The 16,480-nt window shown below is 35.9% G+C and overlaps 2 protein-coding genes across 2 annotated transcripts; both read left to right on the top strand.

Moving 5' to 3' along the window:
• On the top strand, nt 1-10,088 carry LOC105692186 (protein Lilipod). Its single transcript, XM_012411227.4, has 10 exons — nt 1-366; nt 5,176-5,440; nt 5,663-5,766; nt 5,892-6,018; nt 6,276-6,344; nt 6,430-6,559; nt 6,683-7,034; nt 7,148-7,379; nt 7,604-7,760; nt 7,837-10,088. Exons 1-10 carry the CDS (start codon nt 307-309, stop codon nt 7,916-7,918), a joined length of 1,578 nt encoding a protein of 525 aa, XP_012266650.1. The 5' UTR covers nt 1-306; the 3' UTR covers nt 7,919-10,088.
• A 958-nt stretch (nt 10,089-11,046) lies between these two features.
• Nucleotides 11,047-14,392, top strand: LOC105692148 (protein regulator of cytokinesis 1-like). The gene is made up of 7 exons (XM_012411164.4): nt 11,047-11,183; nt 11,666-11,798; nt 11,900-11,998; nt 12,107-12,247; nt 12,383-12,499; nt 12,646-13,719; nt 13,834-14,392. The coding sequence occupies exons 1-7, from the start codon at nt 11,164-11,166 to the stop codon at nt 14,221-14,223; spliced, it is 1,974 nt and encodes a 657-aa protein (XP_012266587.2). The 5' UTR covers nt 11,047-11,163; the 3' UTR covers nt 14,224-14,392.
• The last annotated feature ends 2,088 nt before the right edge of the window (nt 14,393-16,480 follow it).

The raw sequence follows: 16,480 nt of genomic DNA, 5'->3' as shown, positions 1-16,480 counted from the left end.
GCGAAGGCTTCTGGGTTTGGTCTGTATTTGTCACGTCGTCATTTCGCATAAACAGAACCGTGTTGGAACGCAGTTATTTAATTTACATGATAGAAACAACAGTTAAAACTATACTGATACTATATCAGCTATGTGTTTATGATAAAGTGTAGCTCAATCAATTGAATATATAAAAATTAAATGAGTTCGGCTCTCCAGAAGCTCGCATGGTGCGTGCTGTCTCCAAGAAATATTTAGGTTTACAATGTCTGTGTCTCCTATGGCCGTAAATTCAACCGAAATAAATATACTGACAAACAGGTGAAAATGGAAGATGAGGCGGACCTGAGGGAACAGTTATTCCACAACACAGTACGAGAAAATATCGTAAGGGCAATTAGTTATTATAACTTTCAACTCGCGTGTGCTTTCATGGATTTACTGAAAAGTAGACAATTCTAGAATTTTGTAGTAGAAAGATCGTTGGACGATGAGATTTAGAAAAATTAAAATACATCTGTCACTGTCGCTGCACAATGCCCCTAGGTTCTTACCCTCTGAAGAGGAAACAGGGCATTGAGATTCTAAAAGGGTCGTCGCCCTCTTTTTCTCTTCAATAAGTCAGAAATCTTATTAAAGATGTTCAACACTAAATAGTTTGTATGACATTTCCTGCTGCAAGAAGTAGTTCTCTTTATAAATTCTGTGAACTACCAATTGTAGTAGATCTAGCAATGTCTTCTGTGTTTTTGGGCTGTTCGGGTCTCACATGAAATGCCCAAAAGTTTGTGCCATTATGCATTACAAATTCTACCAGAAAATACATACTAAAAAGTTCGCAACTAATTAAACATGCAAAGACATCACTTGTTGACTCCAGAAACATTCCCAATTCAATTCGACAAAGAAAAAACTTGGTATCTAATGTTTGATATAGTGAGAGAAAATTTGTATTTCATTATCACAAATAAGTCTTGCGTTCTTCTGGATGACAGTCGCAAAAAAAAATTTATTTCTGAGTGTGAGGTGACCCGACATATTATTTGTCTCTGCAAAACCTCACTACTGTGAAAGCTAAAATCTAGATAAGCGTATGAAAGAGACATGTGTAATGATACAAGATAGTTTTATAAATTTGTATACACATTCTAGTGCAATACATATCCAACTTATTTATTTTTACAAGTGAAATTTCAACGTGTTCCATCATAAAAAAGTACCTATATCGTGTATGATTGTTGTATGAAATCAATATCTCATCCTTGAAACAGTTGTTAATTCTTTAACAGTTGCCATTGAGTCTTGCTAAAGGAGTTTGTCGACGATGAAACACAGTATGCATCTTTACCAGTTTATTATTGGAATTTACACTTTTAAGGAACCGAAGATCTTTTTTTCCTGCAACCAATACTTTTGCCACGTGGATTTTATGAGACAGCCATTAGTCAGATCAAGGGCATGACTTTGCTAATCAAAAACTGACTTATTCTTCAATCTGTTGTTCTACATAACTGACCTTAAAATACTCATATTGAGGTACAACTTTAGGTAGCAAATAGTTTCGTGATAAGACACGTTCAAAATCCTTATCACATTTATTCTATCAAGTAGAACATCATACAGAAAGAGAAAAATGTCAGATATATCTTATATCGCTATTATTCATCGCTTTTCCTTTTCTTCAGGCAATGTTTTCATCTGCATTTCTTTCACCGTTGTGCATACCTCTTTTTCTGTGCTACGAATTTTTACACGTAACTGTAAAGCGAATGTCACACCTTGCCTGAAACAATGCACTTTTATATTTACGTATACTGAGGTCGAAGAAAAGTGTGCTTGTCCTTTCACATTGAAAAAAATAGACGTCCTCGGATTTTAAGAAATTTGGGAGTCTCATCAGTTACAGTGCATTTCACCATTCAAATGATCGAAAAAAATAATCGCGACGCACTTTATAACGACTATCTTTGCTTTCGTCACTGACATATCGCTTTTGTGTAAAATATTTATTGTTTGACATTACGATAACACGTAGACTCGAAACCGTATGATGCTAATATGTAACAAAAAAAAAAAAAATAAGATAAAATGAACCCAACACATCTTCAGACTACTGTCAAACCATTTCCGTCTGCGTAATCGAAAGGTTGGTCAGTTCGTAGTCCATTGCGAACAACTTTTTCAAAGTTCGAAATTAGCGTTGATCAATTTGAAATTCTATCTTGAATTCTGCCGATTGTTCCGAGAATAGATTCAGTCAGGCAACTTTTGGCAAATTATCAAAATGTTTATGGAGCGATGAACCTGTGATAGTTTTTTCCTTTTTTTTTAATTGTAATCGTACTATCACCTTGAATCGATTAGGTTGTTATTACTATTATTGCAATTTCGTAGCTCTCCAATTTATAACGGTATTTCTGCTTTATTAGCCTTCACCTTCGCATGTTATTCCATCGTTTTAGTGTATCAGATAAATTGCTAACAGTTTAGTATACATATTATAATATTATTTTAGTTCACGGTTTGGTGAAATGGTATGGAATAGAGTCTTCTACAGATACGAGCGTGTTGCATACATGTATCTAATTCAAGCAGAGGATGTCGCACTTGATGAAAAAGTTAAAAGCTGTGGAGGTCGCAGGGGTTCGCATTTTTACTGATTCCCCCTCTAATTCAAAAGAAATTTAGGAGAGTTCGTATCGATAAATAATTCGGATAGATTGCAATTCAAGCAATTAGGTGTTAAAATTACTGCGTTTGAACTTCAGGAAATCCCCGTAATGGTCCCCTCTCTCAGTGATTCTGATAAGGTAATATTTAATTGGCACATGCAGCTGCAAGCGGCGTTATACACGAATATGCATATTTGTATGTGTATATATTTATAGATCGTCCAACGCATTTAACGGCTATCGAAACACGTGTAGGAAAATGGGATATCATAATGCTGATAACACAAATTGCTCTCCGATTGTTGATAATGAAACCCACATATGGCCGATATACCTGAACGCCCTCGATGCCATGCTGAAATAACGATCGAAATTATATTTTTGGTCGCATCGTATGTTCGATTATTTTCTGCCTACAACTGTAAAAAAAAAATCATTGTGTAGTCGAACCCTTCGTGTTACAGCAATATAATTATGCTTGTACATACAACGGATTCGAAGATTGAATTAAGAAGCTTCGTCGAATCTATTTTCGACTTGATCTCTGCTGAACGTCGTTAGAACAGTCTGAAAGGGTATGGCGACCCGAAGTTGTTTTTTTATTTTGACTCCAATGCGCTTTCTAGGATTTATCTCGTCGAAGAACTTGGCAAAGCTAAAGACAGAATACTTTGGATGGTGGCGTGCGGATGACCTGAGCTGGCATTTTCGCTGCATTTATAATAGTTTCGTACTCTGCAACCTGTACACAGCGATTGAGTTCAAGTATTCAATGTTACTGACATTGCTACTTGGCAGAAGTCCTATTAAATACGCACACTACATCGGCGATCTACTTTACTTTACTTATTATCGAAGGCCTGGTAATTGATGACTGGACCGAGAGATCGGCTGCAAAGATCACTCTTTTTACCATTTTCCACAGACAATAAACGAGACTACAGCTTGTAGTAGATCAGAGAAGCATGCGAAACGTAAAACTAGGAAATGATAGAAATGCTTCTATCTACCAGGAATGCTATTTTGGCAGCAATGAATGTTGAAATCAAAAAAGTTCAGTGGTTTTATAATTCGTAGGAGGGTTAAGAAAAGTTCTATTTTTAAATGAAAAATACTCGATCTCTAGATATTCAAACCTTCAAGAACAGACTCAGCTCCACAAATCTATCGACTGAATTAGACTACGACAAAAACCAATTGAGATATCTCAGTTTTTCCTCTCCGAAAAGCGAAAGATTGGCAATAATTCGAGCATTTCGATAGTTAGATAGCAGGTTCAGAGTCTTGAGCTCAAATTACATTAGAATACACCGAAGAAAAATATTTCCATTTTTTACCTCAAAATTGAAAAAAATCAAAGCCTTTAGAAAATCTCAAAGTAATGCCACAACGCAATGCCGCGCGCGCGTGCACTGCTGTTAGAGTAAATTTTAATACCGAAATCCAATAATCGTTCAACATACGAAAGTTTCGCCCTTGAAATTATGCAATGTGAGGTGGTGCTGGGTTTGTTTTTTTTGTAACTTAATTTACCCTGTTCTTTCTTTCATCTTTTTTCAATGCACACGAAAGAGCAGAACCGTGATGCGATCAGCGCATTTGTATTATAGTGCATGGTGTATTAGAATTCGCATACGTAATAGTTTAATGTAAGAGAGGATTCGCTCGGTCGTGCATATCTCCTAAACGGACCATATCAATTAACCACGTCACTGGCATGAATGTTCTTTCAACCTTCAAAAATATCTTGAAGCAATATCGGCGCAAACGGATGAATCCTTATATCAGCCAGAGAAATAATTTGTCGCAAGAAAAGGAGACAAAACAAGTATTTATAATGATAATAAGAGAATATTATTATCGGGAAGGCGACACAAGCGTTTGCCAAATAAACAAGATAATTTTTCAAGATTCAATTACGGGCTATCATTTTGTTGTATGAACAATTGTTAACTGAGCTCTATTGAAATTTTCGTACAGCCAAAAAAATTAAAATGATATTCTTTCGGTTTAGCGTCAGTTTTAACTCATCAATTATACATGAATTTCGTGATTGTTTGAACGTTAGTTAATTTCTACGATTCTGCGGTTGTTAGATTGATTTAAGTTTCTGTCGCCTACGTATGTATACGTAAATATAACGGTGTATAGCATATCGGATTGGATGCTCATACGGCTGCAGTTTACATTACTTTATCATGAGCTCGCAACCGCCAGGTAGGTTGCTCAAGACACATCTACGTCATACGAGTAAACGGAGTATAATGTACAGTTTGTTTTCGGTTATTGCTTATCCTTTAACCACGTCTTGCACGAACACGTAAGCGTAGTTGTAAACCAAAAGTTAGGTGCGTATACGAAGTACAGTTAAAAAACTCCTTTTTTGCATTTGAAAATTTATTTGATTGCTGCGCGTGAAATGTGCGATGAAAATTATCGTCCGTGCTGATCCATGTTCAATTTCATTTTCAGGGAAGTAAAAGTATATTTGTTTTTTTGTTAACAAAATTTTCTCATTTTACAGATATTCCTCCTGCTCTTTCTTTTGCTATATATTTCGAGCTATGCACTGATAGCGAGGTTCAGGCGGAGGGATCGAGAAGATTATTTTCTGGTTGACGAAGATGAGGCAACGGTCTATAGGATCAGTCTATGGCTATGTACGGTCGCATTGGCGGTTTCAGTCGGAGCAACGCTGCTTTTGCCCGTCTCCATTGCTAGCAATGAAGTCCTCATACTTTATCCAAATAGCTATTACGTTAAATGGCTCAATAGCTCTCTGATACAAGGTAAAATTACCGATCATACGTTCTATCATATACGAATGAGAGTCGTCAATCACAGCATGTCGATCAATTCAGAAATTTAAGAATACCACGTTGTTCAATTATCGCAGAGATATTTCGAAACCATATTTGCAAGTAAATAAAGTATTGTTTGTCGTGTTGGGTATTTCTTTAACATGTTACAGCTCTGTTTGGTTCTTGCAATGATATTTTTTCGTGTTGCAGGACTTTGGAACCATGTGTTCCTTTTTTCGAATCTATCTCTGTTCGTGTTCCTGCCCTTTGCTTATCTCTTCACAGAATCCGAAGGATTTGTCGGGCATAGAAAGGTAATGTATGGTTGGATCTAGTTATTTAATATATCGCCATTAACAAACAGATTTGATTTAATCTTCTAGACGTATTTTTCCATTCGAGTAACGAACGTATTTATATTTGTTTCAATTTTCTACAGGGGGTGATGGCTAGAGTTTATGAAACAGTAACAGTATTGTGCCTGCTTGGGGCACTGGTTCTCGGGATGACCTATGTCTTGTCTGCTCTCATTGACCATGACAAGTCAAGTCTTCACACGCTGCTCAGTAAGCATATTCTATAAAATAAGCCAACCAATTATCGAACTATGTCTTCCACTAGACTGTCCACAATTCTGTTTACATGTCTACGGATACACCGAAAAGTTAATGCAGCTGTTGACCTCAATTTTTATTTCACAAATTTTGAAGTAGATACTAATTTGCAATATCTATGTCAATTGAATTTGACAAGCAATTGAATATCACACGTAATATCAATTATAGATTTTATAGATTTAATACATGAACTGTGGTCTTTACAGATTTATGGAGTTATTACTTACCGTTTTTGTACTCCTGCGTGTCTTTTGTTGGAGTGGTTATGCTCTTGCGTGAGTATTTTAAGTGCGAAATTAACGTAACGATTTTATTCTAGTATTAGGTCATTTATTAATTGTATTTTACCTATTTCTATAGTGTGCACCCCAGTGGGATTCGTCCAATTATTTGGAGTTGTTGGTTCGTTTCTCGTTAAACCTCAGTTCCTTAAGAATTTGGATGAAGAATTTTTCGCCTACAAGTTAGAAGAAGATTGTATCAAACGAAGGTCAGTATTGAACTGTAGCTTCCGTTTTCAGACCTTTTTTCCTCGTGATTACTCAAATCTAAAGTGGATTCAAATATTCGATTATCTAGTAAAATTACGACAAAAATTTATTCATACTTCCAGACTGCAACACGCAACAGCGACGGGTAAATCCTATGTTTCGCCTGCACCGATGTCTCCGCCAACTTGCGGGACGATTGTTGAAGACGAAGAAGAATTACCGATAGCAAATCCAGGACTTATGTGTCTTAAGAATGGAGCGTTACAACGCGGACTTACACAGAGATTGGAATACATTCAACAGAGAAGAAAACTATTAGATGAACAGAGGCGAACGTGGTGGGTCCGCAGAACCTTGTTGTATCCACTAGCAATGCTCGCACTGTTGCTACTATCTACTGCAACAGCTTTACTTGCTGTTCAAAATACTTTAGAACTACTTATCGGCATCAAGGCCTTACCTCTGAGCACGAGGGTAAGTTGAAAGATGATAATTTCTCAGTCTAAAATCGCTGATATTTCAACCACTCTTACAGTGAGTAGTGATAATTGATTGCGAGTACGAAAATTTTGGTCGATTGTTTACAGCAATTTACGCTAGGGATCAGTTCTCTGTCAAAGTTAGGCCCCATAGGAGCCACGGTGGAAGTGGCAGTGATCCTATATTTAGCTGCTACAAGTGCTATAGGACTTTACTCTCTTCCGGGAGTTCGAAGAGTTCGACCACATTTTCATTCCACCCCATTGACTCACCTCATTGCAAATTGTGCGCTGCTACTTGTACTAAGCTCTGCGCTACCGCTACTGTCAAGAATTCTTGGTGAGTTTATGGTACTTGAAATATCAGCAATCTTTTTTTCATCAAGTTTAGCATTCTTCCATTTGTTTATCTGAGTCTCTCCAGTACCTAATCTATCTTTCTACTGCTCCTTTTTTTTGACAACCCGAAATTTCCAATTTATAATTTTTATTCTTACTTTTTTCAATAGCAATACTACATTTGCAATATGGAAAAATATTTAAAGAGATTGTAATTTTACACAGGAATGACTAACTTTGATCTACTTGGAGATTTTGGGCGGATTGAGTGGCTGGGAAATTTCAAATTAGTGTTGTTTTACAACTTGATATTTGCAATAGCTGCAATTGCTTGCCTTGCCACCAAGTTCACAGCAACTGTACGTAAGGAGATATACACAAGGCAAGTAGTATCCTTTTTCTATATTACCCCATATTCAAGCCACTTTGTTTTAATTAATTTTTCTTCTTTCTTGTAGACTACGTAGCAGTTTTCTAGGAATATTCAAACGTGAAGGAAGAAAAGGAGTTTTGAGCATGTTTTCTACTAAGGAGGACTAGACTGATATTATTTATAAGAAATCGAAAGGCTAGGTATACTCTGAATAGCTAACAGATGAAGTCACGCACCTCTTTTGAAGCAGCAGATTTATCTCCTGCTCTATTGGTCTTTCGCTATTCTATTTGACTTTTTCCATCCTCTATATCATCGCGAATATATGTATACTATTTTGAGCTATCATATCGAATAGTTAGGTATTCATTCAGTTCATGTTCAACCACGATGAATATTTGATCAAGCACTCAAATTAGTTTACATGTATGTGCTCAGGAACCTTTTAAGAGCAGAGAATGAGAGAGTAATTTCAAAATCATATTCGTACTGTCGAAAAATTCTGTCATTCTACATTCGATTTGAGTGCAGGTTAATCTATTTGTCGTGTCAGAGACTTGTTGAATAAAAAGAACCATCAAATATTAAACCTATTCAAGTAGATCTAATTTATGAATAAACATAAATATATAAGTATTTATATTTATAGGTTTTTAAAGTGACATCTTGATATTTATTATTCATTTGTGTCACAGAAATTATCATAACTAATTGATAAACTCGTTTATTTATTTTTTCATACCATAGGTATGTAGATACAATGAGACCAAAAAAAGACAAACTATCAACAGGGATTGTTATTTAGCAGAAAATTACAATTTTCAGCTACAAGTTATCGGCCAATCATCTTTGTGTTTTCGAAAGTAAACCAGCTCGATATCAACATCAATACCCGTACTTGGACAAAAAAAGAAAAGATCGAAATAATTGTGCGTTATATGCATTATAAAATTATACTCAATCCAACATGTCGAGTGTGGATAATATCCTGACATTCAAGTATGGTACATTCATGTTGAAAATTGGTTTATTTTTCATCCAAAGCAGTTCGTTATCACGGGCACTTAGTTATAATTGTGATAAGTTCGAGTCGGTTATATTCTACGTCATTTTCATTGCCACGTTGTTAAGTTTTAACATCATTTCTAGTAATGCATAACTACACTCTTATTCTGTTGATTCCTAAATCACGACAAAGTTTTTAACTCTCGCTAGAGTGGTATTTCACTTCCCAATTTTCGTTTTGCAACTTTGGCACTAACATGATCTTATGCGATGTATGATTTTATTTGAACAATCTAAAGCCCTGCTGTTATGGGGCCGATTTTGTATATTTGGATGTAACGAGAGTTATCGAGTTTACTGCACGACATATTAAATGCAGATATGACTACTATAATATAGCAGCTCGATTCCAGAGGGTTTCTCTTTGATGATTCAAGAAGTACGAATGCTATGTAAAACTAATTTGTACATAAATGATGAGTATTGCCATTTTGGAATCACTTATTTATTAAATAAATATGTTTTAACATAAACGACTTTAATTGAATTTACACTGAACTCAGAAACATAGCGTTACTGCGACTCTTACTTTTTGAAGAGACCTTCTGATGCCGGCTTTATAAGTTCTGAGATTATTTAAGTTATGTACATTTTGTATAGGATTTGGCAACATTTTATGTGATAAGTATCTTGTCAAGACAATGATACATCAGGCGCTCATGCAGCGAAGACTCATCAATCTACTAACTTTAATGATTCGTGAAGAATTTGTTGGATTGTATACATTGAATTTTAGTTGATATTTCGAATCTTAGATACTTTTTTCCGTAAACATAATAATTGTTTGAATCTATGAAAGAAATAATATTCTGGATACGAAAACAGTTGATAATAATTTTGAAACGATATACGTTGGAACGGGCTGTGACTTAGATTATGTAATATACTTAAAGGGATTACGATTCAATCTGGTTCAGGCTTTAGCTAAGTCTGTTATAAAAAATTTAAATTTCCAAACCTAGTTTTGTGAAGGGTAAAATACTTTTTAGGCATAAAGTAGTTGGGATTATGAAACGCATCGAGTCTGTGAGATGAGCAAATTTATGGCTGCTTGTTATCACTAGTGTTAACAAAAGACAAGTAAGTAATACTTGTCTTTTGGTGTAAGTTATATTAGCATTTTTACGCATTTTTTATCTATAACCCTGATATCCATTTGCATGTGTATTTCATTTGGCGATAGATATATTGATTGGTACTTTTCTGCCCATTCAAAATGTTATTGAAAAGTCTGATTCATTAGTTCTAAGTTCGAAAAATACGATTCAATAAGAAAAACAAACATGAGAAAAAACGTATCGAATTAAATAGTAACAAGAACATCGCGCTTATTTGTCTTGTATTAATGATTTTTCGCAATATTATCTGCGTAATCAAATCTTGATCAAACTACAATAGATTGCTGACGGCCAAGTTGACAAGCTTTTGTTGAACTGATGCAATTACTGGCATCCTTGCACGTGAAGAATGAATGAAAGATTTCTATATCCTGTATTGTATTGAGTAGGCTATAAAGACATCAACACATATTGCTTTGAGTTTATGCATATATTGTTCAGTTATATTGTTAAACATAAATTAACTATGTACCGTATACATGTAAGTAAGCAGACACCATACTATCTTTGCCAGGCATGACAATACCTATCAGTTGTTGGAAGTAAGTTATCTTTCAACATAGTTTTTGAATGTAGCATACTCATAAAGCCTTAAATATACCTATGTATATCGACGGAATTTAAGGAGCCTTACAGTTTGATATTTTGATGTGAAGTGTATCCTGTCTACAGGTGTATTATAATGTGCTTATTAACATTGAAAAGATATAATAATACTTACAACTGTTTGAACTAGTGAATTTATTTGTACAACTCGATACCTCTGACATACACTTTTGAGTCGTATTTCCAACTGTTCGTAGGCGTTTCGTAGTGTAAATACGTTATACATACATGAGGAACAAGGCAGATAAAACAATTGTTAACATTTTCGAAAGCAGGAAATTTAGGCAGAGGCGCTAGATGGCAGAAGCGTACGACTAATTTCAGCGCTGAAAATAGTTGTGATCAGTCAGGGTTGGCTGTCGAATTGGTAGTACGGCCAATGGGTATGGTCTCTTAATTCAAAAGAAATACGTTTGTACCTACGCGGCCATGTCAACGATGTCAGACAGTAACGGTGCGAATGTAATGTGAGTTAGATGGTTGTCAAAATATAAGTGAATGTCGAAGACTTTACGAGAAGTTTGTTCAAAGGTTTTACAGTGTTTATAGTGTTTATATTGTGAAAGAGATATTTTATTATTCTATGTTATTGTTTTAAATTTATCCTTCACTGAGATAGTACGATGGCTGATTCCCAATGCTGGTAAGATCAAGCCTCCACATGCATGCTTGTTATTTTTCAATAAAAATCTCCTGGACTGGAGACGTCCTCTCTAACATTAGGGCGTCATTATCATCCATCTTCTTGATGCTTCACATATTTTCATCAATTCTACCTCTAATTACTGAAATATCTAAAATAAAATATCAGTATTTCTTAAAATGATTTTGTGGACGCTATGCGGCTGTCCTTGACGTCTTACAAAGTAGGGATCAAAGGATAATAATCGTTAAACCACCTGTGGCGACCAATAGTAAAATTGCCATTATGAAAAATCCAATTTCTCTGAAAAAAGTTAGAAAATAATTGAGAAGAAAGAATCTGATTTGCTAATATACGTATCGATATGTTGTACTCTTAGAGGGTTGGATTTTTTTGTGGGACCAACTTTCTTTTAGATTGAAAACATAAATAGCAGTCAATGGCATAATGTATGATCGCGTCACATTGCCTTAAATTTGTAGGTTGCCTGTGGCTGAAAAGATAAATGAATCTGTCAAAGAATTCATGTCTGAAGTCTATAAAATTTGGGATCAGATGGGCCTCAGTCCAGAATCCAAAGCATCCCGCTTTGAACAGGTTGCTATTCACGTCCAGGTAATTTTTCATATTTTTGAGCTATCATCAATGTATTCAAACTAAAAAGTATTAGGGACTTATTTGAATTTTCATTGAACAATTGTTGTATACTTTCTCAGGACTTGATTCGTGAAATGAAAACTGAAGCACAGGACTCCAGAAATGAATTACTGCAGGAAGTACAGGAGTTGATGAAAGAGGCGGCTGATCTTGCAGAGGTTCGTTCCTTATTTTATTTTTAATATTTATATAATGTAGTGATGACATTTATCATCTCATCTAATATTTTACATTGTTCTAGTCGTTTTATATCCATATGATTTCAGATTTTGAATGCTGAGAAGCTAAAGATAGGGAATGAAGAAATGCCCTACCTTGAAGCAAAAGCGACCATTCTAAATCACTTACAGAAGCTGCGGTTATTAAAACAACAACGTTTGAGTTTTGCTGAAGAACTTCTGGACAAAGTAAGCAGTACTCAATATTTTATTATCATAACCACTTTATTCCAGATATCTGATGAATACTGTTATAGTGAAGTAACTATTTTTAACTTGGTAATTATTTGTTACTTAGAATCTTTGTTTTCAAATATTTTGCAGGAATATAAACTTTGCAAGGTTCTTGGTAAACAACCCTTTGGTTTCAAAGATGAAATTCCCAGCGAAGTGGAACTGAAGAATTTCAAATTATATTTGGATATACAAGAGGCTGAAAAGGTAAGAAGTGGTAGTCAATGCTGTTGCTTTTATTGAATGAACTAGAGTCTATAGTAACATTAATTAATCTTGTCTGTATGGTCTGAGGAAATTTGTCATTTACTCTGCAAAGTGTGCTGATTGTGATTTATATTTTTCTTGATCAGACGCGTCTGCATCTAACATTTAAAGAGTCTCAAAGAATAATCATTGAGATGATGGATGAACTGCGTCTGCAGCCATTGACAGATTTTGAGAATCTTGTCTACAACAATGGGGAAAATTTTATTCTAAACAACGCGAATATGACGAGGCTTAGAGAATTGCACGATCATCTGAAACAGCAAATTCTTGATTCGCAACAAGAGGCTGAGGAGAAGAAAAAACAGCTACAAGATTTGTGGATATATTTGGAGGAATCGTCAGAAAAATGCCAACGCTTTCTTGAAACTTACACAGGGTATAATGTCAATACATTGAAGGCTTTTGATGAGGAAATTAAAAGGTGCAAACAGAAAAGAAGTGAAAATATTGCCAAATATGTTAAAAAGATTCGTTGTCGAATAGAGGCATTGTGGGATCAATGTCAACTAGGTGCAGAGGAACGTCGTGCTTTTCAGCTTATGCAGCATCAAACTTTCACAGAGGATCTGCTAACCCTTCATGAAATGGAGGCTGACAAGCTGCAAAAATACTACGATGAAAACAAAGCAATATTTCAACTACTGGAGGAGCGAGATCTCTTATGGCAGAAAATGAGCAGCTTAGACGAGCGCGCTACTGACCCAAACCGTTTTCACAATCGTGGTGGTCAGCTTCTCGCTGAAGAAAAAGAGCGCAAAGTTATACAAAAAAAGCTGCCGAAAATTGAGGAACAGTTACAAGACATGCTGGAAGCCTATGCTATGAAAAATGGTAAAACTTTCATGACTCATGGAGTCCCATTGGCTGAAGCCTTGAAACGCTCGTGGACCGAGTACGCTGCGGCTAAGCAGTCTATGGTTATGGCTAGGAAGCAAGCGAGGGACCGGTCTATAACTGGTAAACGAACACCGTTGAGTGTATCTAAGCGAACACCATCGGCAATGAGCATAAGACGTCCATCTCCAGGAAACTCTATCCAACGAAACCAACAGACTGAACTCACACCATTCAATCGTTCAAGAAAGAGACGTAATGGAAGCAGCGAATCGAACCGTCCAACCGTTAGTGGATCAAAAATAAAACGAGGCAATGGCAGGGTATGAAATTTCATTCAATTAATTAATAGATTTTAGGGAGTTCTTTTTATTAGATATTTCTTCACATTCCGAATGAAATAATAGTAGCTAAGAGTCAATGAATTTCATTCACAGCTTCCCAGAAGAATAATTACACAGTCATCGAAAAACCGAAGCTCGGATCAGGATAATGAAGCTAACGAGCAAGCGCCTGCAAGTTCTAGCACGAGTGTTACATCATATGGAGAATTTCAGGAGCACCTGGAAAACAGAGATGAGTTGCGCAGCTCGGTACTTCCTCAGCAAGGAATCAAAAGTCAAAGCCACAAGGTCAGAACAACAGCTAATCGTATAAAAACGCCAATGAAACCATTAAGAAAAAATCTTTCGGCAGCTAATACCCCCCGTAGGGCTTCACCCAATAAATTAGCACAAACTCCCCGCGCGTCATCGCGTAGCCCTAGAGCAGTACCGGGGTCACGTCTCGTACCTGTAACCCCGGGCACTTTGCCCGTCATATTTTGATAACCCTGAAAACTTCATACGCTGAACAGAATATTTTTATCTTCGAACCAATACTAACTTAATTTCTGATGTATCATAGTAAATAGCGTACGCCACGTATCTCTATAATATATTATATTTCTTGTATTTCTTATTATTAACGTTACATTAAATGTGGTACAAAACTGAAATATGGCTTACATTTTCAGTTGTAGATCATTTCACAATTATTCCTGTCCCAAGATGCAACTGTTCCGACAAAGAGTTGTTGCTGTTCATAGCTATGGTGTACATACGACACCGTTTCAGATCCTGCTGGATATGATTCATTTTTTTCCAGTGCGATGAGCACGTTGTACGTATTCCCGAGATGAGACAATATTTTTTATACTATCGTCGGCTTTTAGATGATGAGTTTCGTTAATGGGTCTTTTACCATTCGGCACATTTATGTGACCTGAAAACTCAGAACTCTGCAAATATTGGGTCAAGAGGTCAAAATATTTTCTGGCATACTTTTTCTTAAATGTTCGGAACATATCTTTCGATATACTGATTTTGGCGGAGAAAGGAAACCTCACATTGTTAAAAACTACTTGACTCGCGAATCTACTTTATATATTTTCAAAGCAAAAGGCGAAGTGAAAAGCGGTCCTTTTGTTACCAAACACAAAAGCACCTCGTATACTCTATTTGCGTCTTTTATTTCGATACTTTCCCTTAATAGGTGTATAGGTAAAATGGAAACGGTCGAGTTCATTCTAATCTCCGTTGTTTCGTGATAAAACGGAGATGCCAGGAAATCCCGAAATTATTTTGCTGCGTACAACAGTTTATACGGGATTCCTTAGGCAATAGATTATAGCCCTTACTATACTATAAACTTACCCAACTACCGCGAATTATTGATAAGTCCATGTTAGATAACTTCATCGAACATCCTTGTAACAGAACCAGAAACGAAAAAAAAAACCTTCATTACGCAACTATATTAGGATCGGGGATCAAACGTTTTTATTTTCGACGTACACTGCCGTTGGTTTTTTTTTTTTTTATTCTAATCCCCCATTCATCAAAGGAAAGTAGTGTATCTTCGGGGTTTGCTGTCACATGTTATACATAATGTGCACGTAATCATAAAATATATGGGACCAATTAGCATGGATTTATTAATAACTAGAGGAATCCTTGAATATTCCGGTCCGTTACAAATTTTTAGAATTTTGTGTGAATAAATTTTTTGCACGGGTAGTTAGATTCTTGCGGGGTGAACTTTACGAAACGATTTCACAATTGGTTTCTATTTTCGCTGAGCGTTGAAGACAAGTTTGAAAAGCAATTATCGATTGAATTATTTTTGACTTTTTTGAGAATTAACTGCCGTTCGAGAATCCGGAAATTCATCATTAAAAGGTTCCATGATAACTTTTTTTTTCTGTTTGTAAATCGTTCAAATAAGAGATGTAAAAATTGCTCATTGTTTTAACTATAATACTATCGATCTTTCAATAACAACTCCTACGAGCACACCCCAGAATGCTCCGCGGAAGTGAGTAGATCAAGTGGATACAAATGAGTATGGATCCGCAGATGGAGAGTCGGTGAAGACGTTCGTTCATGTTCACAGAGCCAGCAAGTTACGTAACAATTTGGATACTTTGCGAAAGCCTTACTCAACTACAACCTCTCTCCCCTCAGAACTAAATGCATCTCGTGATTTCCCTTCGGAACATTCGCCTCCGCATATTTTGCTGTGTAGCCTTCCAAGGCTATAAGTGTCAGCAGGTTAAAATTATCTAACATCCGGCTTTTCGAGGTCAAGTGACTTTTTAGTGGAAGGACCATCATCGAACTCCAACGATATAAGGATCGCCGATATCGAATTGCGCATTACAAGTGCAGTTGATTATTGCGAGTTTTAGAATAAATGTAAATCCAATTCGCAACTTACATTTCAATTTATGTTATATGATATTTATATTCAATTCCTTTAGGTTTCAACAGCATAAAGTCCTCGAATCCTCGAATGTGAATGATTTCGATGATCAATTCGGACCTGAATTTTTGTTTTTGGATTGTGGACATAGATTATGATTATAGTTAAAAACTTTATTGTTCTCTGAGAGGTATTCAGAACATTCGTCATCTCGGCCGTAACAAAATTTAATTGTAAGTGGAACAAAGGCCAGCGTCAGCAAAGGCACCTGGCATTTTCGATTAATTAATTTTGAATGTTTTGTTGCCTTTCATTATTACCCTTCACTCCTGATTGACGTCA

The sequence above is a fragment of the Athalia rosae genome, chromosome 6 (genome assembly GCF_917208135.1).
Source record: "Athalia rosae chromosome 6, iyAthRosa1.1, whole genome shotgun sequence".
Taxonomy (NCBI): Eukaryota; Metazoa; Arthropoda; class Insecta; order Hymenoptera; family Athaliidae; genus Athalia; species Athalia rosae.
Note: the sequence above shows the minus strand (reverse complement) of the source record. Positions and strands in the feature narration are given on the sequence as shown.

Coding starts and splice junctions, on each gene's coding strand:
- LOC105692148 (XM_012411164.4), top strand. CDS start 11,164: ATGGCTGATTCCCAATGCTG. Junction 11,184..11,665: donor ATGGCTGATTCCCAATGCTG/GTAAGATCAAGC, acceptor TTAAATTTGTAG/GTTGCCTGTGGCTGAAAAGA. Junction 13,720..13,833: donor TAAAACGAGGCAATGGCAGG/GTATGAAATTTC, acceptor TTTCATTCACAG/CTTCCCAGAAGAATAATTAC.
- LOC105692186 (XM_012411227.4), top strand. CDS start 307: ATGGAAGATGAGGCGGACCTGAGGGAACAGTTATTCCACAACACAGTA. Junction 367..5,175: donor ACACAGTACGAGAAAATATC/GTAAGGGCAATT, acceptor CTCATTTTACAG/ATATTCCTCCTGCTCTTTCT. Junction 7,761..7,836: donor CGTAAGGAGATATACACAAG/GCAAGTAGTATC, acceptor TCTTTCTTGTAG/ACTACGTAGCAGTTTTCTAG.